The sequence below is a fragment of the Oryzias latipes genome, chromosome 9 (assembly GCF_002234675.1).
Source record: "Oryzias latipes chromosome 9, ASM223467v1".
Lineage (NCBI taxonomy): Eukaryota > Metazoa > Chordata > Actinopteri > Beloniformes > Adrianichthyidae > Oryzias > Oryzias latipes.
This window is the reverse complement of record NC_019867.2, coordinates 24,821,621-24,846,438: the sequence shown is the minus strand read 5'-3', so window position 1 is coordinate 24,846,438 and position 24,818 is coordinate 24,821,621. Positions and strand designations below refer to the sequence as shown.

General features: G+C 38.1%; 1 protein-coding gene across 1 annotated transcript in view; it reads left to right on the top strand.

Annotated features, from left to right (window-relative positions):
* LOC101166309 (hexokinase-2) overlaps positions 1-24,818 on the top strand; it is a 55,256-nt gene that overhangs the window by 10,243 nt on the left and 20,195 nt on the right. Inside the window, exons 3-9 of the mRNA XM_004072867.4 lie at positions 1,626-1,774; positions 2,674-2,793; positions 8,223-8,318; positions 9,416-9,515; positions 10,158-10,341; positions 21,663-21,824; positions 23,476-23,709. Coding sequence (XP_004072915.1) covers positions 1,626-1,774; positions 2,674-2,793; positions 8,223-8,318; positions 9,416-9,515; positions 10,158-10,341; positions 21,663-21,824; positions 23,476-23,709 — 1,045 coding nt within the window. The remainder of the gene's footprint in view (positions 1-1,625; positions 1,775-2,673; positions 2,794-8,222; positions 8,319-9,415; positions 9,516-10,157; positions 10,342-21,662; positions 21,825-23,475; positions 23,710-24,818) is intronic.

Here is a 24,818-nt window from a genome sequence, read left to right as displayed (position 1 = left end):
TTCACGCGTCAAATTTGCATCCGCTGTCTCTTTTGTTGATGTGTCACATTTGACGTTCAACGCTTGTCCAAAAATGAGTTCAGAAACTAGACGCTCTAGATACAAGTGGGAGAAACTACTGTTGAAAGTGTTTAGCCTCATCACTACATCAAAGCATTGTCTGTATATCTCATTTATAATGCACTGAACACATGAATGATGTTGAGAGATCAGGTTCATCCAGTTGTTAGTGGAAAAGTAACGAATATATGAGCCTATTTATGTTTTAAAAAATAAATATAAAATACATTGTTCGTTTTATTATTATTTTTATTTGACACTCATGTTCCTTTTGTGTGGGTGTTGTTTAACAAAAGGAGTCTGATCTGCAGGCAAAGCATACAATCAGAACTTAACAGAACTTAACAGTTTAAAGCTGCTAGAAAGCTCAGATATTCCCCCCACTTTATCTATTTTTTATTTTTAGCTTTTTTCTTGAGCCTTTGTTTGAAAATAGTTCTTTCTCACAGATTAAATAGTTGTACTTTTTTAAAGGTTTGTTTCCTGAAATGTTCCTGTTTGTAACAAAAGCTTTGAGACCTTTGTAAAGCATTTTGAATTGCCCCTGTGCATAATGTGCAAATAAATGAAGCTGCCTTGTTTTTACTACTTAGTCTGGGAGTACGTAGTTTAATGATTTCTATTACCAAGTCATTTCAAGAACTGCACTATTAATAATCAGTTAGAAATTTGTCTGTCTTTATTTGACCAGCGTCAATTAAAATAAAAAAGCTTCTCTGCACTCCCCCATGGGTAGAGCTGTGTCCGTCACCTAAAGTCTGAAACAGATGAAAATTATTTTCTGAATGTTTTATTTACAAAAATGAAATTGCATAAAAGCAATTCATAAATGGTATGAACATGTCTTTAATGTCATTTAAGTGACTAAAACTGGACGATATTACAAAGACGATAAATTTTTGATTTATTGTGCTGGCCTAATTACAATTATAGGCAGGAAAAGAAAAAGTGAAAGCATGCAATTATCTCCAAAGATGACCGAGAGGCACAAAAGGAACCATTGCTGAAAAATCAGCTGAAAAACTGAGCCATTTGGCATTTTTGTGTAGATTTCTATGTTTAAACTTACATATAAAGACAGATGTGTAGAGTCTAGTTACTGGTTAGTCCTTGGGTATTTCATGGATGTGTGCAGACATTTCTTATGCCAACATTTTTTGAGCTTTGAACTAAAACATACGGTAGTTTTTAAGAGGCAACACACTGAGAAAAAAAAGGGAATAGTGAAACAGCTGCTATTTAATGAGCTTTTTGCTGTGAACGTGTGGGATTCAGGGGATAGGTAGGATATTTCAGTAACAGTTCAGTAGTTCTATGAGATTTTCAAATAAAACTTTTAATTAAAAAGTTTATCTCGAGTTTAAGTTTAAATCAGAAGAAGAAAGCACCATGAATTTCTGAAAAAGGTACTTTGTTCTCAGCTGGTTTTTATGAAAATCCTTCTAAGAAAACATTAAAACAGACAGATGCTCCCCTCAGATTTAGCCATAAATGCATAAGAAAGGATTCTGAAGCGTAATCTTTTCCTTGAACATGTTAAATTCTGACTTTTTTTTTCTGTTAAGAACAAGGGGAATTCCTGTCTCTTGACCTGGGTGGGTCCAACTTCCGAGTTCTCCTGGTGAAAGTCAAGGCTGATGGCGAGCAAAAGGTGGAAATGGAAAACAAGATTTATGCCATTCCTGAGCACATCATGAGAGGCTGCGGGTCCGGCGTAAGTCATCACACCAGCGCTTTTGTCTTTCATGTTTCCTTCTGTGTTTGTGGGGCTGATGTTCTCCAAATATTCATGCATTAAAAGTGGTTTTGCTTATGAACCTTCCCCATCATGGTTTCAGCTTTGGGATATCACTGGAGTCCAATTTAAGTTCTGGGATCCAAGCAGTGTTGGAGAGAGTTTGTACTCTTGTTAAAGTAAACATGAGCTTCAGGTACTCAACAAATGAGAGCAACTTTACAGTCGCAGCTGCACCATCGTCCACACCGGCACTCTGTAAATCTTCTCATGTTATCTGAAAATACTTAAATGTCCTGGAGACTTTTCCAAGTCCTCGTAAAACAGAGATTAGTTTAATCTGCTTCAGTAAAAATACAGCAGGTTAGGCGGGGCAGTGATGTATGTGATTGTTAATTCCTTGAAAATTACAGCCCTAAAAATTACAGCCAGTTCATCTGAACTCACTTCTAAAATTGAGAGCAAACGCTTGTCTTTTAAGAAACAAACACAGAACATCATGTAGAGAAGTCGATGCTGCATTTTTCCTTTTGGTCTAAAAACTCAAACTCCTGAATCTCCGAATACACAGATATAAATGATCAATATTCTGTTTTAAGATGCTGTATGTGAAAGCAGCAAAACTTTGAAGTAAAACATCAATATTATTCTCAGCTAAGGGCAGGAGGGCAGGACTTACAAATGATGCTGCACGTTATATCAGATCAACTTTGGATATGAATTATTCATGTTTTTAGTGGAAATAAATCCTATTTGTGCAGAAAATATTTTATTTCTACACACATTGTTTGTATTAAGAAACTCATCAATACCTTTTTTTGTTGAATCACAAATGTTTGTTTAACTCTTGAAACATAATCATCTTGACTTGTTTTCAGTTATTTGACCACGTGGTTGACTGTCTGGCTAACTTTATGGAGATGAAGGGGATAAAGAATAAAAAACTTCCTCTGGGCTTCACCTTCTCATTTCCATGTCTGCAAACCAAACTGGACGAGGTAAGGGATTTAAGAAATATTTTTATTGCATTTTCATGGGATTTCTCATGTGAGCTGAAACAATCCTGGAGGGCAGACGGATTCAGCTCTCCTATGCCCGCCAGCTTCTAAAGGTTAGAATGATCAGGTTTTTTTTTTAGCTAATACCAGGTACTCGTGCCACTGGGTGAACTAACCATCAAGGAGGCAGAGTTGACTGTAGTACTCTGAGGATTTGTGCTTTTTAACATGCTGGCATTTTTGGTGAGAGCAGGCAAAGCCCTCGCTTTGTTTGTTAACAAGTCATGCATGGAAAAATGTTGTAGTAACTACATGTATTTGACAGTCATTTATATTTATAGTTTGTGACCGAAACATAATAAACTGAGCAGTAAACTAAGGCATGAAAAAGGCACTTAATGGGGTCTGAAACTGAGAGTAGTATTTGAAAAACAAGATCCAACTACATTTCAAGATTTAAAGATTTTCCTTATTAATATGGCGCATTACTTAATAAAATTCCTCTGTAAGCTTCAACACAATCCACCTTTAAATGATAAACAGTAAATGGCGTATACTTGAATAGCGCTTTTCTACCTTCCTCGAAGGCCCAAAGCGCTTTACAGTCACAGTCCCATTATCCATTCACACACACATTCACACAACAAAATTAATCAAAATACACGCCTGATCAGAATAAAAATGCGTCATGTAAACACACCGTTCGGAATACCCTGACCCGATCAGATTCATGCAGATTAAAATTTCCTTCCGATCGAGATAAGTGGGTTATGCTGATTGTTGATCTGATCGTGGTGCATGTAAACAATTTATTTCGATTGTGGGTCACTACTGCTCTGGCTTTTACGTCATGCGTAGAAGGTGTGGCGCTCAAGAGGAGGCTTTGGACCGGCCGGCTGCTCTGCACAAGCGAACCATGTCTCTGAGCAGAGCAGTCTGACTCGTTGCTTCGTGTTTGTGAGCAGGGGAGGGGGCTTTGTGCGCTCCGGAGGCTTCGGACTGCAGTCCATCCGGCTGCTCTATTTCTGGTATTTTAGATTGTTGTATGGATTTCAAAATAAAGCTGTGACGGTGTGGGATTTTTGATCTTTGAATATTGAACAAGCAGGGGGTGTCACGGTTAACAGCCCCCCCCCCAAAAAAAAACACTGTGTGCCACTGTGTTGGGGTGCGTGTTGATTCTCCTGCAACGGGCTGCTCTCGAGCTGCACGCGAGGTTTCACCTGTGCTCTTTGGTTCAGACACTTTGTCACCTTTCCAGTAGCCGTAAAGCCTGACACCCGTGAAGAACGTGGGGCAGGAGGCTCCGCCTTTATTTATACAGACACGTAACTTTGCGCTGCACAAAATATTTCCCAAACACAACATGTAGTGATATTCATCGAACTCTAAGAGTGTGCGTTCATGTTTGGTGTTACGGAGTGAAGGAGAACAGTAATACCCCCCCCCCAAACACAAAATCCTCCGGCAGGCGGCCGTGTCGCGCACTCAAGAACGGATGCAGCTTGTAATACAATGGAAGTGATTAATTAGAATGCAGTAAATTTGTCGTATTTCCTCGCGAGACGGAAACTTCTGTTGTAGAATGAGGATGTGTATGTGCTGCTAAAACCGCGCGTGTGACTGTGTAAGTAGAGGCAGCGCGCAGCGTAGAGGCAGTGACAGCTGCGCAGGGAGTGAAGGGGAACACTAATAAAAGGTTTCCCCCAGAAACCCTTGAAGTCTGAACACAGGACTAGCAGAAAAAGTAAATTATAAGCAAAGATGAATGTGTTTAATGTCCTTTATTATAGTTCCAATCACGCACCATATGCAGAACTTAAAAAAAAAATAAGTGCAGTGATCACCCTATGTCAAAATTATTTATTCCAATCGAAGGTGTGGCGTATGTAAACGTGCGATAAAATCAAAGAAATTTTTCTGGGCCCATGTAAACAGTTCAATTATAATCCGATCTTTGATCCAATCAAAGACATTTTGCACATGTAACCACAGCTACAGATGTGATATTAGAGTGTTTTTCTCTCTTTTTATCTTTATAGTATTGTTGATCTGATTAGATTTTTTTTGGGTTGGTAGAAGATGAGGAATTTTCTAACAAGGAGGTGTTAAAAACACCTAAGTCCAGCTCTGGAAGAGCCCTAAATGTTTAAAAAGACGGCAGCAGGGAGTGTTAGGAACTAGTCACAGTAAAATTACTCTTAAGTCTTTCTCAAAGTTGAGACAAATTATGAAGACATTCCATATTTTAATTTAGTTTTTATTAACAGTAGGATCAGGAATTTTCTGCATTTTGGGTCTACTCAAGTGTTTATTCCTCCTGAATAAAATTTGCTCTTGCTCTTTTTAAGTGTTTCAGGTGAGTCTCTTTTTCCTTTTTTTTTTTTAAAGCAAGGGCTCAAAATCTGCCAGTTGACTGTCATTTGTATCACAGCCCTACTCCACCGCTGTGACTGAGAGGTCTTAACACAGCTGGGTGAAAAGGATGATTCTGTATTGATTTGTTGTGTACTTCTGGCCAAAGCTTGTCACGGATATTTCTGATTTTTTTTGAAAACTTGAGACTGAGTATAAGGTGCCAGTTTAATATAAAAAAAATAAAAATTATCAAAATTTTAAAGTAAAAATGTCACAACTGTTCGATTACAAGAATAAATTATACATTTATGACTTTAAAAGTAATATGCTAAATTTATGACTTTTTTTCCCTGGTAAATTAACGTAGTAAATGTATGATATTTAACGCTTGAATGATATCTATAATATTTTATTTCATTGTTAGATGTGAAGTGTTCTGTTAATCCGTATTTCCAGATAGATTTTAAAAACAAAGAAATTCTGAACCTTTTGGCAACTTAAAATCAAATAATCGTTAGTGTAGCCGGCTTTCCGGGGTTCGGTGTCAGTAAAGCAGAGTTTCATATGTAAAATAAAGAGCTCAGAAACACATCTGGGTTTAGAGGACCGCTACTTTATTCTGCCCTTTTCAATCACAAACCCAGAAGACTCTTTGTCACCCTTCGTCACTGTTGTGCGCATAAGGACCACCAAAGGGGAAGGAAAATCATGTTACATTCGTCCCCTCCTCCAAAGCAAACGTCTTGTTTCAATACAAAGCAACAAAGAGGAATGAAAGTAGTCTGTTACATCAGCATAAGAACATTGAAAATGCCGAAAACTGGGCGTCTTTAGACAGAAGCCTCACACAGACTTGGAGGAGATCTCGTCTTTCGTGGAGGATGAAATTATTGAAGTGGACAGCTGCAGGGATACTGATGGCTTCATCAACGGGCTGCAGAGATCCTGCAAGCCTCCCATCAATAAATAAATCATGAATAAATCATAAATCAAACAAATGAGCTTCCAAAAATTTTGTAATGTTAACAATAAACATACAGCTCCCCTGTTTAATTGAGTTTAGTCTGTCTGCTCTGCTGCTGCTGCTGCACAGCGTTCACTGACTGCACTGCATGCTCACATCTAGTACATTTACATTTACGAGAAAAAAACAACAACATAAATTTACAAGATCTAAAGATATCACTTTACGGCTTTAAATCTCGTAATATTCCTTTTTTTTTTGTTTTTTTGGGTGGCCCTAATACTCATTACTTCATAAAAATGCATATTTGTGCTTTAACTGAACTTAGTTCTAGTCCTGTTTGAATAGTTTGCTGCCTCAGCTTCTGAGGTTTATTTCTTTCCCTGATTTTTTTTTTTTTTCTTGTTGAAGTTTGCACACTCAGATGATCCAGGCTCAGAGAAAAATAAAGTTCTTAGCTGTCAGTATCGAGTGGCAGCTCTTTTCCTCTGGACTTAATCTTGAAATTGCTTTTCTGAACAGAAGAAGCTGGGAAACATGAAACTCCCTTTCTACTGCCTCTGCACCTCGACTTTGTGTGGCGTGCTCCAACTGTCACATACAAATGCTTTAAGGGGCAGTTAGACATCAAAAGAATGTATTTTATTTTTTCGGGCTACACTCACATAGCTGACAGGAACTGATGTTATTTCGTCTTGCGCTGTTCTTTGAAAGTTTTATTGATCTCCAGCTAAATGTAGTGTCTGCTTCCCTTTCTCAGTGCTTGAACTGTACCAAATTCACTACAGACTCCTGTGCCTCTAACAAAAAGACAAAGAAACTGCATAGATGATTACTCTTAGCTCTATTTTCTTCTTTTACGAATGAACAAGTGGGTGAAAAATGTTTCTGCCCAGCAGTTAAGCCCGCTGTCTTGCTGCACGTCTCATTTTCTGAGCTAATTTAGATTAAAATCTGATCACCATTCTACACAACCCACTTTACATAAATCAAAAATATTCTTTTTAGACTTCAAGTGGTCTTTTAAATGTGCTATTTTTATGCGCGTATAGCGTTGTCACTCTGACAACACATATTGACACAGAAAAAATACACTTTTTAAGTTTTTATTTGAGTCAGATTCGTTACCACTCGTCAGGTTTTTTAATACAGCATCGCTCGCCGGGCCCCATACATTTTTTTTCTGTGTTCTCCATACTTTAAGCATGTAGAGAACGCTCAAGAAGGAGATCAGCCATTATCTGTGCTTTCATCCAGCCACAGATAAAGAAAAGGAGTTCTGATCCATAAACCTGATCCTAATAGAAATAGAAAATAGAAATAGAAATATCTTTATTGTCATTGTACATGTACAACGAAATTACAGTGCAATTTTTTTTTGGAATAATAAAAAGGTCAAATTAAAATAAAAAACGAAAACTGCGAAATAAGACATAAAATAAAAAAATATACATCGCTCCCCATCGCTCAGCGTATCAAATTCAAAGTTCTCCTCATCACTTTTATAGCCCTTCATAACCTGGCCACACCCTACCTCACGATGTCCTCCAGCGTCACACCCCTTCCCGCTCGTCCGATGCTAACCTTTTGTCCCTCCCCTGTCGGACCAAACATTGAAATTGGGGAGACAGAGCCTTCTCTATTGCTGCTCCAACCCTATGAAACACTCTGCCCCAACATCTCAGAGACACTCACTAAAAACTCATCTTTTTAAAGTAGCTTTTAATCTTTAATCTGTCTTTTTATGTTTTTATTATTATTTTTATTGTATTAGCTCTGTTCTTATTAACTGTTTTTTGCTCACATGTTGTAAAGCCTCTTTGTGTGCCATTTAAAGCGCTACACAAATAAAATGTATTATTATTATTACTATGTTAGTATTAAACAAACACCAAGTCTGAATGCAGAATCACTGACCATTACCTTTTACCATACTGCAATCTCTGCAATGAAGGATTTTATATACATTTTGAAAAACACATTTTTTAAATTCATCAAATCATTCTTGCTTTATATTGTGTTGTTGTTTGCTGTTTGATGTTTTTAAAAATTACTAATGTGAAGGATATGAGGGCAAATAAATGATGGGTTCTTCTTTTTCCCACAGAGTGTCTTGTTGTCTTGGACCAAAGGCTTCAAGCTAAGTGGAGTTGAAGGAAAGGATGTGGTCAGCCTTTTGAGGGCCGCTATTAAAAGGCGAGGGGTATGTCAGGCTTTTATCTTCTATTCCCTTTTCTATTCGTAAAGACAGAAAACTCATTTGTATTTTCTTTATGAGTAAACATACTAAACCTACAGTGATACATCCTAAAAATTGACTGGCTTTGATCAAAGATTAATTACCAAACTTTAATTTTCCATTTCAGCTAGCCAGTAATTGTAGACTCTGAGAAAACAAAGTCAGTCGAATGGTCTGGATTTGAAAGCCTGAAGGGATTAGCTGGGCTTCATCTCTTTCGTACAGTTTGCTCTGGACCTTCATCCCTATTTGAATTTGCAATTGGAAGGAAAAAAAAAGTGCCATTGCAACTTGAAAATGTCACAAAGCCAATAATAAATAAAACTGAGAGCTGCATAAATAGGCTTAATGAGCTAAAAACCTGGGATGAAGGAGGGAAGTCAGTCATTAGAAACTGGGCTGTGCACAAACATGCACAAATGCTGCAGTTGTCAGTTTTTGCAGATGACATGAATTGAAAATGACTTCTTTCTGATGAATCCTTGACACTCAGAAGCACTAGGTAATAGAGTTAATGTGCAGCAGGGTTTTTTAAGGGACTTTTGTACAAACTCATTCACATATTAATGAAGAAGAACTTCACCTTACGAATGTCATGGCTATTTACTGGGAAAGCCAAGGCATGTATGTGCTCGCATGCACTCTGCAGGCAACTGATGGTTGCCTGTTCACAGGTGGTCGGGGATTAGATCAACTGCAGAGCTGGACCAGCATGTATGACAGGCCTGCCCAAGCGTGGCCCTCAGGATCTACACCCTGCTTGTTTTCCAGCTCTCCCTGCACTTCTTACAGCTAATTACTCAGATCAAGTGTGTTCAGTGAAGCAGAATGAAGAGACGCCTGAGTCATTTAATCAGCAAAACGCAGCACTGAGAGAGCTGTAACAGGCAGGGTGATAGATCATGATAACCTGTACAGTGTTCCAATTAAAATGTACATGTAGCAGTATAAAGTTAGTAGTATTTAAAAACCGGTTTTACGTTGAACCTATCATCCAAATACGGATACAATATTTTCTGAAGATAATGAATGAAGTAGCGTTAAACAGAATCTCATTGCAGGATTTTGACATTGACGTGGTGGCAGTGGTCAATGACACAGTGGGAACCATGATGACCTGTGGCTATGAAGATCAGTACTGTGAAATTGGTCTGATTGTGGGTAAGTCCCACTTCAGCTCACTCAGCCTAAGTGAACTGACTGCAGTGAGAGGTAATGCTCACTCATAGTAGCCCTGGGATCACCGCCAGTGCATCATCCGAAACCACACCAAGTTAAAGCTTTTCTCTGCTGTTCCTCTGCAGAACTGAAATAAAACAAAAAAGTGTGTACGTGGCTGTTGGGGAGAGCTGTATTCTGTACAGCAGAAGCTACCAGGCTTAAAATAAAAATGTTGTTTTTAGTCTAGTTTTGATTTTCTACTTCAAAAACGTAGATCTAAAGTTTTTAACAGGATCTATAATATTTAAAGAAATGATCATTACTGGTAATTTTAGGCTGCATCAGTCAAACATAACTTAAATGATAAGGTTTTATTGTTGTAATGTAAGAAGCCTTGTAAGAAAAAATGTATGAAGCCTGGAGAGTTGGCTCTTAAAATTGCAAAAGGTATTTTTAATGTTAAAAATGAATCGTCCTAAAAACTGTCAGCATTTCTTGAAAGCTATATGTTTTCTTTGTGTTTTAAATATGTTGTATTTTTATATAGAAAGAATGTTTATTTTATTTACTGAAATACAACTTATTTATTTATGTTTGTGACTGTTGATGGGTGGTTGTTATGTTGTCATGCCTTCCTTCAAGGAACCGGCACCAATGCCTGCTACATGGAGCAGATGAGGAACCTTGACCTTCTGGATGGAGATGAAGGGCGGATGTGCGTGAACACCGAGTGGGGCGCTTTTGGTGATGATGGTGCCCTGGAGGATATTCGCACCAACATAGACCAGGAGATAGATTCAGGATCCCTGAACCCTGGAAAACAGCTGTGAGTGTCTTCAGAATGATCCCTGTTTTCTCTGCATGAACCCAACAACACACTGTTTGTTTTCGTTTTCTGTTTTACATCTGTTCTCTTTGCTGCTGCTATTGTGGTTTGCTACATATGATAATTAAAATGTGGCATAATAGTGTGGTATATAATGGTCTCTTTTCTGATAAGTCTAAAAAGAATACAATATTGGATTCATTTTACCATTATTATTAATATATGATTTATTAGATTACTATAAACTACAGTATTTTTGTGATCAATCGTAATTAATCAAAGGGAAATTTGATTGCTAAATTTTCTTTTGAAAAGTTTCCTTATAAAACAAAACAAAACAGGATAATGTTGTTTTTTTCAGTGTCCAGAGTACCATCACAACATAACAGCCATTGTCTGAGCAACCAGATTTTAAAATTTAATACTCATTCTTGTAAAGGGTTTATATTCACCAAAAATAAAATAAAACTAAACCTAGGATTTTCTTTACATGGATCTTTTGATTCTGTCCATGTTTTATTAAACAATATAAAACAATTAAAATGAAAAAACATACGTGTGATGCATTATGGATAGGACTCCTCTTTAGTGTATTGGAAATATAGCTTCTTTCTAGGATTGTGGATTTAGGAGTATCTTGACTACTGATTGCTTTGGAGTTTTTTCTTTTGTCTCTAGTACTTTTTAGTCTTCTCATGCCTCACTTTTCTGGTCTTACTCTATGTGGGAATGACTACATCTATCCCCATTCCTCCTTCTGCATCTTGTCAGCCCCGTCCGTGGATACTTGCTTGCTATTTGACACTTATTCAAGGCCTTTGGGTCGTATCTGTAAGCTGGTTTTTAATGCTTAGGTACAGTGCCTTGCAAAAGTATTCACCCCTTTGAATGTTTTTACCTTTTGTTGTTTTCATGAATCACTCATGGTTAATAAAATTTATCTTTCCTCACACTGAATTTACTAGAAAAAAACCTCCAATGTCAATGTGAAAACAGATTTCTACAAAGTAATGTGCAGTGACTTGAAAACAAAAATATAAAATGAAATACCGTATTTTACGGACTATAAGTCGCTCCGGAGTATAAGTCGCACCAGCCCAAAAATGCATTATAAAGTAGAAAAAAACACAGATAAGTCGCACTGGACTATAAGTCGCATTTTGACGGGAAATTTATTTGACAAAATCTGAGACCAAGATATAATAACTTGCACAAACTCATATGACACAATCATAGCAGACTGTTTATCTCATAATTTCACAGTAATTCTTTCTCATACTTATTTATTTATTCCTTTCATGAAGCATCATTGGCCAACTAATACTCTGTTTTCATCCTGTATTTTTAGAAACAGTTGTCATTTTTATTGCATTTCTGAATCTATGAAATCATTGGAAAATAGAATGTTATGTTGTTAGCCTTCAAGATCTTACTGTAAAAAAAGTTTGCTGTTTCTCTGAGTCACTTAACATACTCTTAACACTTAACATACCTCATACATCAAATTGACCCAGGAACATCATATCTGTTCCTCACAACTGAACATAACAGGAGGGTTAACAATGTATTTATTTCTAATATAAGTTGCTGCGGAGTATAAGTCGCACCCCTTGCCAAACTATGAAAAAAGGGCGACTTATAGTCCGGAAAATACGGTATAATTGTTTGCATAATTATTCACCCCCTTCAAGTCAGTAATTAGTAGATGCACCTTTGGCTGCAATCACAGCACCAAGTCTGTTGGATAAGTCTCAGTCTTGTACATCTGCACACTGGAATTTTCCTCCATTTGTCTTTGCAAAACTGCTCAAGTTCTGTCAGGTTGCGTGGATACCGGCCGGACATGAACAGCCCTTTTCAAGTCCAGCCACAAATTCTCTATGGGATTTAGGTCTGGACTTTGACTCAGTCACTCCAGAACATTTACCTGATACTTTTTAAACCATTCCTGTGTAGCTTTTGCAGTCTGCTTTGGATCATTGTCTTGCTTTAAAATAAATCTCCTCCCAAGCTGTAGTTCTCTTGCAGACCCCAAAAGATTGTCTTCCAAAATGTCAGTGTATTTTGCAGCATGCATTCTGCCCTCTGTCTTTACAAGCCTTCCAGGGCCTGTTGCTGAGAAACATCCCACAGCATGATGCTGCCACCACCATGCTTCATGGTGTATTTTTGATGATGTGCAGTGTTGGTTGCCGTCAAACATATTGTCTTGTCTGATGACCAAAAAGCTCAATTTTTGTCTCATCAAACAAGAATCTTCTTCCACTCGATCATGGAGTCTTCCACATGGCTTTTGGCAAACTCTAGACGAGCTCTAATTTGTATTTTCTTCAACAGTGTCTTTCTCATTGCCACTGTCCCATAATGCTTTGACCGGTGAAGAACCCGGGCAGCAGTTGCTACATGCACCGTCTCTCCCGTCTCAGCAGCTGAAACTTGTAACTCCTGCAAAGTAGTCGGAGGGTTCTTGGTGGCTTCTCTCACAAGTCTCCTACTTGCACAGTCACTCAGTTTATGAGGGTTGCCTGATCTAGGCAGATTCCCACATGTGCCATATTCCTTCCATTTCTTGATGATTGATTTCACGGAACTCGGTGGGATGCTCAATGCCTTGGACATTTTTTTGCATCCATCCCCTGACTTGTACCTTTTGAAAACCCTTTCTCTAAGTTGCTTGGAGTGGTCCTCTGTCTTCATGGTGAAATAGTATCCAGAAATACCACTCCACCAGAATCTGGACCCTTCATAGACTGTTATTTTATTACTCGGTCCCTTGGTACACACCCACACCATCTTCATTTCACGAATTGTGAGACTATTGGCACTAATTGGATGGACTTCTATTGAATTAGACCATTAAATTTAAAAGGGAGTGTATAATTATGCAAACAATTATTTTGTTTCAAATGTTTCATTGACATTACTTTGTAGAAATTGGTTTTCAGGTTGACAATGAAGTTTTATTTCCAGTGAATTTTTGTGTGAAGAAAGACAAATTTTATTGACCATGAAAAGCAACAAAAGGGACAAACATTCGAGGGGTGAATACTTTAGCAAGGCACTGTAGGTTTCTGTTTAAAAAGATCATGTGCCTTAAGAACAATATCACAAGCTGTCATGATGCGAGGTGCTTAAGCTGACCTAGACATCAACTGCTTCCCCTATCTGCTCGCAGTAAATTCAGCCGAGAGACATGTTCTTCAGTGATTCGCCCACCTCCACATTATTCTATCATCTTTTGTCTGTGTGTCTCTCCTGTTAGATTTCACCAGGAGGTTCATCCTCCTGATTTTTTTTTTCCTTGAGTCCTTCACATAGGCTTTGATACACAATAATCCATGTATTACACACTCAGTGACAGCAGTGAATTAAAGTGAAGATGATGTGTCACTCCAGGCAAATACCAACTGCTCAACATCAACCAAAAAGTTCAGAAATTTGCACATGGAGCAGAGCAACAAGATTTTTAACTGAACAAAGAAGAGATTGTAAGAACTGATATTTGACTTGGACATGTTTGGCTACATCACTGAAGACGTTTATTTGTAAACCAAATATTTTAATTATCTAAAGGTCAATTGTTTAGAACAGGGCTATTCATATGTCAACCTACATCCAGCAAGGATCAACTTGAGTGGCTCATAGCGTAATCCCAACTTTTCCGGTAACCGATAGTGGCCACTTTTATTCAAAAACAAATGCTTAACTCCTTGAACGAGCACCTACACAATCCATTTATTGAGCATCCGTCAATGATGCTCAATAAAAATGAAGAGAAGTGTAACAAGCACTTCCCTTTTGACGCCAAACATAACTCAACCTCAAGGATGCTGTTTGTGTCAAAAAAAAACTTAAACGAACAACACTGATCCAAAATCCAGAGCTGTATTATGTTCTTGTTTCAACACAGCTCAGCAAAACCTCTAATTTAGCTATTTCAGCAGAATCTGCTGTGTAACAATAAACTATGTTGGGGTATAATTTATATTTCTGTCTTAATTTGTGAATTTTGAAAATCATTACCTTTAAAGTTACATTTAGTATCACATTTTTCTGGTATGAAAAAAACGGATTTGGCCGATGGCCCCCTCCACATATCCTGGTGGACTGGCCTTTCTCCTGGTAGGGCCTCCATGCTCCATGGACACTACGCTGACAGACCCAGCAAATCGCCTTACCACAGCTCGCATTAATGTGCCGTCCTGGTTGAGTTGCACTACCTGGGAGACTTGTGTGGGTTGTAGATGCCTTCTCATGGTACCGCTGAAGTGACGACACTGTCTGCATTCAAAAGCCACTAAAACATCAGTCCAAAAACATAAGGACAGGGAAGTTGTCTGCGGGCACCGCTTGGCAGAACCACTCCTTTATTGGAGGCGTCTTGCTGATCGCATATTATTTCCAACTGTTGTCTATTCCACTCACACAAAAACATGTGAAATTGATTGTCAGTCAGTGTTGCTTCCTAATTAGACAGTTTGATTACACAGAATCTGGTTGACTTGGAGTAACATTGAGTTATTTAGGTGTTTCCTTTATTTTTTGAGCAGTGTATATTTAATCTACTTAAAAGTGATTTAACTGTATGTTATAATGGTGTTTGAGGTTAAATCCATAATCCCCTTTCAAACATACATTGCTGGGAAAACAAGGACATTACACACATTATGTTTGCAGATTCTTGAATAAAATTGGAAAAAACACCTCAAGACATTTTACCTGGATTGTTATTTTAAACTGTTGGTATAATGTTGTGATTTTACCTGGATTTTCCAGACAGCAAAACATTTTGATAGTGTGCAAAGTAATATATTTCAGTGAAATACACCTACAAGGTGAACTGATGGTGAACACAGCTTCCTTTTTTTGCTTAAACTATTCTGATTGATTCTTATTTTGAAAACAAAAAACAAATAAGTGCCGTTTTCGGTAATGTAGCCAAATAATTTTCTAAAGTAATACTCAAAAAGGTCTTTTGCCCCTCAGAAAACAGTTTGACACATTTTATTATTTTCTCTTTTAAGTAAATTTAAACTCTAGGTCGCCTTGCTTTTAAATGCTGTGTAATGTTTTCTTTGAACATTGAATACTTTTCCACTTACAGTCTATTTCCTTGAACTTGCCAAGCTAAAAAAAAAAATCAGTTAAAATGAGTGCTTTTGTGGAATTTTCTGTTTTGCTGAGACTCGAGTTTAGTATCTGTTCAATGCTTAAGTCACTGAGGGGTCAATTTCTAATACCTGGACAAATAATGAACACAATAATAAATTCTATTCAAAATGATCACATGAATGAATTGTTTAAAATAATTAACAGAAAACTCAAAGTTTTAAATTAACTTCAAACATAATCCTCTTTGTCCGTTGATCTCTTTTTCTTGAAAGAAAATTGTAAAGAAACAAGGAGCTTGTGACTCTTTCAAAGTGCCAAACATATGTGTTGATACATATTTATGTATTCATTTAGCTAATAAAACATGCACTGACAAGTTTATTGAAATAAACTAGTTTATTGAAATAAACTAGTGGATCTAAACTTCATAACATCCGTTTACAGAACAAAGTCTCTTGGCCATGGCCCTCAACTATTATTAAGAGTTCATTTACACCAATCTTTGACAGTTTAGTCTTAAAAGTTGCAGAATTACATATGTTATTGAATTAATTAAGAAACATTTTTTTATGTTATACAAATGTACTTTTGGATGTTGTTCATTTAGAGGAGAGTGCTTTTGTTGCTTTCTCAGTGCAGTACAATGCTGTTCCTCAGACAGCATTACTGTAAAACAAGCTGTTTGAGGGTCCAGTTTAATCTAGCTGACATCAAATGAATCAAACTTTCTTTTTAGGGCTGCCTTGATTCACTTATCACTGTAACATGGCAAGAACATCATAGGAAGCACCTCTAGATTAGCATACCGTGGTGGTTGTTCATCTCTTAAAAACTGAAGACTTCAATTACAGAGGAATCTCCCTCCTCAGCGTTTCTTATGAGCTCCTTGCTGGATGACGCTTTCAAGAGAGCATTGTAAATCCCACACCCAGCAGTAAGTCTGAATTCTTTACCGTGACAGCTTGACTCCAGGGATGCTCTCTGTTGTACATTCTGTTCATATACGTTTTTTTGACATAACAAAGTAGCAGAATGGTTTGTCTTGGGGAGCCTTAGAATCCCGTCTCTACTATGAGTGGGCGATGTGGTCCCTGAAGCAATGACCTTCATCTCTCCTTGGGGTGGTTTGCAGCTGAGAATAAATCTACTGGAATGGGAGCTGTCATTTCCAAGTTTGAGGTCATTATTCTATGCCAAAACAATGTAGAATGCTTCTCTTTAGGTTAGGAATGAGTCTCCCCCCAATGCAAGAGATTAAATATTTAGGTATTCTGTTTACAGGCTAGAGTAAATTGGAGCAGGTTTACCAACAGGCTGGTGCAAAACCTGCAGCAATGCAGACATTTACTAGTTGCTGTGGTAAAGAAAGAATCGAGTCAAAAGACAAAGCTCTTAGTTTACAGGTCAAAGGTTTTTCACCTACACCATGAGTTTAAAAATCAGATTCATGTTCATGAAGATCTCTTTGAGATGGGGTGCAAAGCTCAGCCTCCCACGAGTAATTCCAAACTGCAGTTGCAGCTCCTCCATATTGAGAGAATCCATTTCGGACATCTGATGAGAATGCTTCTGGAACACCTTCCAATTGAGGCGTTGCAGGCACATCGATTTGGGAAGATACAGATCCAGGGCACGCTGGAGATATTATTTTTCTCGGTTGAACTGGAAACGCCTCTGTATCTTTATTAAAAAAAAGTGGGCAGGAAGAAGGAAGTCTGGACATCCTTACAGAGACTACTGCTGATGAATTAATGGAAGGAGAAAATGGGCCCAGCTAAGCAGAAAACAACATAACTTACTGTCTCCCTGGTCTCCAAGGAGTTATACTATTTTGAAACAATTACAGTATCAGACAGAACAGACACTTGGTTTTAGATTAAAAATAAAAAAACAACTATCAATTTTGATGTTGTACCACTTTATCAATATGTAATCTCTAAACTTAAAAAACCTGATCATGTTTTGGTCCTTCCAGCTCCTAAAGATTTTGTCGCTCTGAGAAAAAGTGCTTTCGTTTGGACAGCCTGTTCTGTCAGAACTTTACACCGCTAATGCACTTTGTGTCTCTTGTAAGCCCCACTTTGTCATTCTTTCTCACAACATAGTTGTAAGAGTCACCAAACCCTAAGATGTCAATCTAAATCAACAAATTTAATGAACACGTTAAACAATCTAGCAATTCTCATAGGATGAATAAAGTATGTATAATTTAATCTAATACAGTCAGGTCCATAAATAATGGGACAGCGACACAATTCCAACATGTTTGGCTCTATATACCACCAAAATGGATTTGAAATGAAATGAACAAGATGTGCTTTAACTGCAGACCATCAGCTTTAATTTGAGGGTATTTACATCCAGATCAGGTGAGCGGTGTAGGAGTTGCAACAGTTTGCATATGTGCCTACCACTTGTTAAGGAACCAAAAGTAATGGTCCAGAACAATAATCATAAATCAAACATTCACTTTTTAATACTTGGTTGCAAATCCTTTGCAGTCAATTCCAGCCTAAAGTCTGGAACGCATAGACATCACCAGGCTCTGGGTTTCATCCCTGGTGATGCTCTGCCAGGCCTCCAATGCATCGGTCTTCAGTTCCAGCTTGTTCTTGGTGCATTTCAGTGGTTTTCAGTTTTGTCTTCAGCAAGTGAAACACATGCTCAATCAGATTCAGGTCAGGTGATTGACTTGACCATTGCATAACATTCTACTTCTTTCCCTTAAGAAGGTCTTTGGTTGCTGTTGCAGTATGCTTTGGGTCATGGTCCATCTGCACTGTGAAGTGCCGTCCAATGAGTGCTGAAGCACTTGGCTGAATATGAGCAGATAATATTTCCTGAAACACTTCAGAATTCAATCTACTGCTTTTGTCAGCAGTCACATCATCAATAGATACAAGAGAACCAGTTCCATTAGCAGGCATACATAACCACGCCGTGACATTACCACCACCATGCTTCATTGATGAGAGGGTATGCTTAGGATCATGAGCAATTCCTTTCCTTCTCCATACTCTTCTCTTTTCATCACTCTGGTACAAGTTGATCTTAGTCTCATCTGTCCATAGGACGTTTTTCCAGAGCTGTGAAGACCGTTTTAGATGTCGTTTGGCAAACTCTAATCTGGCCGTCCTGTTTTTGAGGCTCACTAGTGAGCGACCTTGGGAGCATTTCGGTAAGACAACTCAGGTAGGCATTACTTAGGCCACTCCCCTATGGCGGGTCAGTTAATCAACTCACTTGTGCAGCATCCTATTTAAGTCCAGGTGTGTAAGTTGTTCATCCTTCTTTACTGCAGCACTGCGTTCTTTGCCCCACCCTCCTCCCCGGCTTCCACCTGTGAGCTCCGTTAGGGGTAGTTATTACCCAAAAGTTTATGGAAATTTCTCTCTCTTGGAATTGCACAGAGTTTTATGCCAAACCAAAGGAAAGTGAAATGCAAAGTTAAAGGAAAGTGAAATGCAAAGTTAAAGGAAAGTGAAATGCAAAGTTAAAGGAAAGTGAAATGCAAAGTTAAAGGAAAGTGAAATGCTTACTTGGAGGAATGCGAAATGCTTACTTGGAGGAATGCGAAATGCTTACTCAGAGGAAAGTGAATGCTAACTAAGGAAAGTGAATGTCAAAGAATGTGAAAGCAACAAGTATGTGGAAGCAAACTAAAGATGTGAAAATAAATATTATTACTACTGCATGAGTTGTCTGACTGAAATGGTTTACATCTTGTGGTAAACCCTCTGTATTCACTCTGGTGAAGTCTTCTCTTGATTGTCGACTTTGACACACATACTCCTACCTCCTGGAGAGGGTTTTTAATCGTACCAACTGTTGTGAAGGGTGTTTTCTTCACCAGGGAGACACTTCTTTGGTCATTCACCACAGTTGTTTTCTGTGGTCTCCGGGTCATTTGGTATTTCTGAGCTCCCCAGTGCGTTCCTTCTTTTAAGAATGTTCCAAACAGTCATTTTGGTCACGCCTAATAATTTTGCAATCTCTCTGATGGTTTTCTTTTGTTTTTTTCAGCCTAATGATTGCTTGCTTCACTGATAGTGACAACTCTTTGGATCTCATCTTAAAGGTTGACAGCAACAGATTCCAAATGCATACAGCACACTTCAAAAACTCTGGACCTTTTATCTGCTCATTTTAATTGGGATAGTGAGGGAATAACACACACCTGTCTATGGAACAGTTGAGAAGCCAATAACCCATTACTTTTGGTTCAACAAGTGGGAGGCACAAATGCAAACTGTTGTGATTCCTACACCGCTCACCTGATCTGGATGTAAATACCTTCAAATTAAAGCTGATGAGCCATGTTGGAATTGTGTCGCTGTCCCATTATTTATGGACCTGACTGTATGAGGGCAAGAATCTCCAACTGAGTCAAGAAAATATCAGAACCAAATGTTTCAAAACCTTTTTTAAAACTCCCAATAGTCTGACATTTGTTGCAACGACACAACATCCTCATCATAATTTAGCAAGTGGCTCATGTTAAAACAAATACCTCAACAGCTATGTACTTTTAAAATTACCGTATTTTTCGGACTATCAGTCATTCTGGAGTATAACTTACAACTCCCAACAAGATGAATAATAATAAAAAAATCATTTTTAGTCACAGAAATTTCTTTAACAAAATACGGGAGCAAGAACAGACATTTCATCTTGAAAGGTGAATCATAACAACTGAATATTAACAGTAATACACTGAATATCTGCATGCTTAACTTCCGTAACACATTGATGCTTGTTTAGCATAAGAACAATCTAGTACATTAGTGCAACATATGAACAATTTTTCAGATAACCATAGAATGAAGAAAATGATAACGAGTGGACTAAACTTTTTATATCACTTTAAATCACTAAATCTGTTGAGTTCTTCATCTGTTTTACTTTATAACAATTCCGCCAATTTAAGACTGAGCGGTGCTTCTTCTTCTATGTTGCTGTAAGTAGCAAAAAACTAATAGACACACCTCCAGGGCCCTCCAGTGGTTGTTGCTTTATTTTTAAAATTTCTTAAGTCACACCTGAGTATACAGTAGGTCCAGAGCCCGGACAAACTATGCTCAAAACCACGATTTATACTAAAAAAACCCACAAAAAAACCACAACACATAAGAAAAGCAGCCAATGGCCATTTTAGTAGGCAAGGCTAACATTGTGCTCATGTCCAAAGAGCCTAATTAGGTAATGTAATGTCTTTCACAATCTCGAGTTTCTGGTTACACTTTACTCTCTTAGCAGTAAAAGGTTCTTTGTACCCTCTGTACAAATAGAATGGAAGTTTTTTTATTTAAAAATATGTCAAGACATAATTTTAACAAATGGACAGGATAGGCTCCGGCAGCCCTGTGACCCTGAACAAAAAGGAAAATAAATGAATGAATGATTAGTTTTAACATACCAGGATGATTGTTCTTTAAAAGTTCAGTGCACTGAGACACTCTGCTAATATCATTAAAACACAAGACATAGTGTTCTGCTACTGTGTCTCCTCTCATTGGCTAAGGTTCACTGGGACGTGTTAGACATTAATGACAAATCTTTAAGTTTTTTCCTTTTTTGGTAACTGTTGGCTTTTTTTTCATTTTCCATCGCAGACTTCCCAGATGGTGTGGTCTGATAAAAACACCTGTTGTGTCAACAGCCACATATCTGCAATAGTTGCATTCATTCAAAACTTGGTCGAAAACCACAGTCTGCCAGAAGTGTTCCTTCATTTCTAATTCAGAAAAAGGAGATATTAATATGCACAAACAGATGGGAAAAAAAACCACAGTCTGTGTCTCCTGTCTCATGCGCACAAACCCGAATGAGTCACCCTTGCTGATTAGATATATGAATTGAACTCGGTAATATATAGCATACTGTTAAAATTTCTCCCACATTATTATTCTGTCACTGCTTTTATTCAAGAATCATGAGGCAAAGGACTGGAATAAAATTAATTGGGTCTGCCTTGAGACGTCAGCCTTATTAAGATGGTGAACAAATTCAAGATTGGTTTAAAACTTTACTGAATTCAATTGGAAACAATTAAAATAAGTTAATTTTATTGTTTGGCTGACAATTACTTTCTTTATGTTCAAGCTTTAAGCCATTTGAACACAATCATTTGGAAATTTGCAGCCATTTATTAAATAATTAAATCCATAAAAACATGTTTATTGTTCTTCTGCTTTGTGTGTTGCTTTCAGGTTTGAAAAGATGGTTAGTGGGATGTACCAAGGCGAGCTGGTGCGTCTCATCCTGGTGAAGATGGCCAGACAGCGGCAGTTGTTTCAGGGCAGGACGACCCCAGAGCTCCTCACCACTGGACATTTCAGCACCAGCTACATCTTCACCATCGACTCAGACAAGTTAGCGTTTGTTTGTATAAGTCACTCATCCAGTTTAAAGCTCAACTCCATCGTTGTTGGATCAAAGTATATGTGAAAAAAAAATAGAACTTTGGATTTGTTTGCTTTGTTTAATGTTGTAAGGGCCTACTACAAAGAAAAAAGACACGAGGAGTACTTTATTTCCGCATACAGGGTTCCTCCGCGTATTGGCATTTCAATATTTGCGGTTTCACGTTTGCGCAGATTTCTTTTCAGTCACAGATTTCTTTTCAGATTTCTTTTCAGTCACGTTACTCTTCCGGTTTACCACAAAAGCTCACACAACTCAGGATAATTGTATGTAAAAGCTATTTTAGGACAACACAAGGGAATGCATTCAAAAATAAAGATGCTCCAGGAGAATCAGCCAATCAGAGAGCAGGATAGACTGAATGTCAAACTGAGAATACAGAACACGTTTGAGGAAGGTGCTGCGGGAACCTGTGAGGAGGGGAGCGGAGATAAATATAAAATAAAGAAAATTTCACACCGAGCAACAGCTGGTTCCACCGGTTCCTGAATCACTATAACCGAAGTTTGGGCCCCTGCATGGAGAAATGGCATCAGCTGACTCAGAAGCAGCTGGAAAATATCCTGAAGCGCTGAAGAAGATAACCTTGGAGGATAATTATCATCCAGATGAATGAATGATGGAATGATGGAAAGAAGCGACGCTCAAAACACGCTGCTGCCGGACTGATGCGCCATGCCCGACCCTTAAGTCGCGCTGCAGGACCTTTCGCACTTAACCGATGAAGGAGGAAGCACGGGCTCCTGGTTTTAAGCCGCAGTGTGACACTCCTATGTGCGTTATAAATTACGCTGCAGTATAGTCAATTGCTCTGAATAAAAAGAAATACTCTTTATGTTGAGAAATATTCCAATGTTCTTTGATTAATGTTTTACAAACCATCGAAAATGTTTCATAAGGGTTTTATTGAGTGACGGATTTCCTTTGCTCAATGGTGTGGGGGGTGGTGTTACGTATTCGCGAATTCTGCTCATTCGTGGGAGTCTCTAGTTCCTAACCACTGCGACTATGAGGGGAATGAAAAACCGAATTTGAATTGTTTTGTTTTTGCTACAGTGATAAAGATTTCAGTTGTTTTAAGTCATTTTATCTGTGCAGCAAATATTTGGTTTTTGTCAGTAAAAAAGTTCCACAAAAAATCTCCAGTAGCTCTCATAACAAAGTATTCTGGTCCTTAGCCATGGTGCAGAAACACACATTTCTAGCTATCAGACAGGGGGACTTGAGAACAGGTCAATTTCTCTCCGGCTCAGTCAAGAGCACTCCCCAGGAGGTAGACATATCATTACCAAAGTCTTATAGTAATAGATGATTCCATGAAAGGAAATGGAGAATGGAGACAAGGTTGAGTTTGAAAGATAATAAAAAGATCAGTTCCTTTCAAAAGATGGAAAAAATGTTTAGAAAATGTTAGGTGGATGAGCTTTGGTCATAAAAATGTAGAGGAAAATAGAGACCATACCATTTTTTTTTTTTTACTTTAATTCTTTTGGATTGTATCAAGGATGCCTTTTTAATTGTAAGCTGGAAAAAGATAAAGTTAAATGTAACATAACCCAAATATAAACTTGCTGTGGCTTTTTTTTCTGTCACCTGCAGAGAAGCAGAAAGTCTGGCAAGTGCTGAAAAGGTTCTGCGCGGCCTGGGTCTGGAACCATCGCTGGAGGACTGCATATGCACCCGGCGGGTGTGTCAGATAGTCTCCACTCGGGCCGCGCGCTTGTGTGCCGCCACTCTGGTGGCAATACTTCGACAGATCCGGGACAACAAAGCCGCTGAGAAGTTGCGCACCACCATTGGTGTGGATGGCTCTGTTTACAAAAATCATCCAGAGTGAGTGCACTCAGGCTGCGTCTCCCGTTGAATGGTAGATGATACAGTTAACAGGGACTTATGATGGGCTCTTTTAAACTTACCGTAAAGGAAACTGCTTTAGTTGTGGAGTGCATTTTCTGTCATTGTATCTAAACATCTTAAACCTCCTTTAGTGACAATTAGAGATCAGTCAAGCAGACATTTTTCCTTCCCTTTTGTTATCAAACAGTTTTTGCTTGACTGATTCTTATTTTCCTGCTTCACTTAACAATATCCCATTAAGTTTCCTGACATGATGATCATGTCAGGAAAAAAAAGACATAATGATAAGCCCCAACGTCATGCCTTTCCTAGCTCCACAGACTCCTTATGTGTGTGTTTTTTTTAAAAATCAAATATTGGGAGGCCAATTTTGAAAGTTAACATTCAGGCTGCATGTCAGTCTACTTCTCCAGTGAATTTAAGCTGAGGCCCTTCTCATCTGCCAAACTCAATTATCCTGTCAGGTCTTATCGGACTGTAATTCACATCCCTGTCTCTCATTTATCAAGGGTTGATTGAGAACAAGTGTGCTTCACTCTGGGGTCAAACCATGTTTGAATTTTTTATGAACTCCTGGGACTTTTTTTTTTTTTTTTTTTACGACTAATAGATTCAGGAAAGTTTTTCATCCCTGATTTTTTTCGTCTCTTCTGTGGCATTTCGTTGGCTTTAGAATGCTTTAGTCACATGCGTCCATATGGGGATTGACCAGTTGACAGTTCATAAGACTTGATGAACAAGATGAAGATAATAACCCATTTTAATATTTTAATGTTGCATCACGTACTTGAGGACACAAGTGGTGACACAATAAGTTAGAGGGACATTTTTTGTATTTTGAGAAGGAAACGAAAACATACTGCTTACTTGTACCAATGAATTTTATCTCTTTAAATTGTGTTTTTTTTTGTGCGCCCTTCTGTCCACCCTTCTGTCCATAGATGTGATATCAGTTGCGATGCTCGAGATGTGGAGCAGAAACTTCACAGTACAATGGTGCTGAAGGCTTCAGCTGCTTTACGCCCCTGAACAGAAGAGTAACCTTTATCACCTTTTGTCCACTTCAAGTGCAAAAAAAGCAAAAC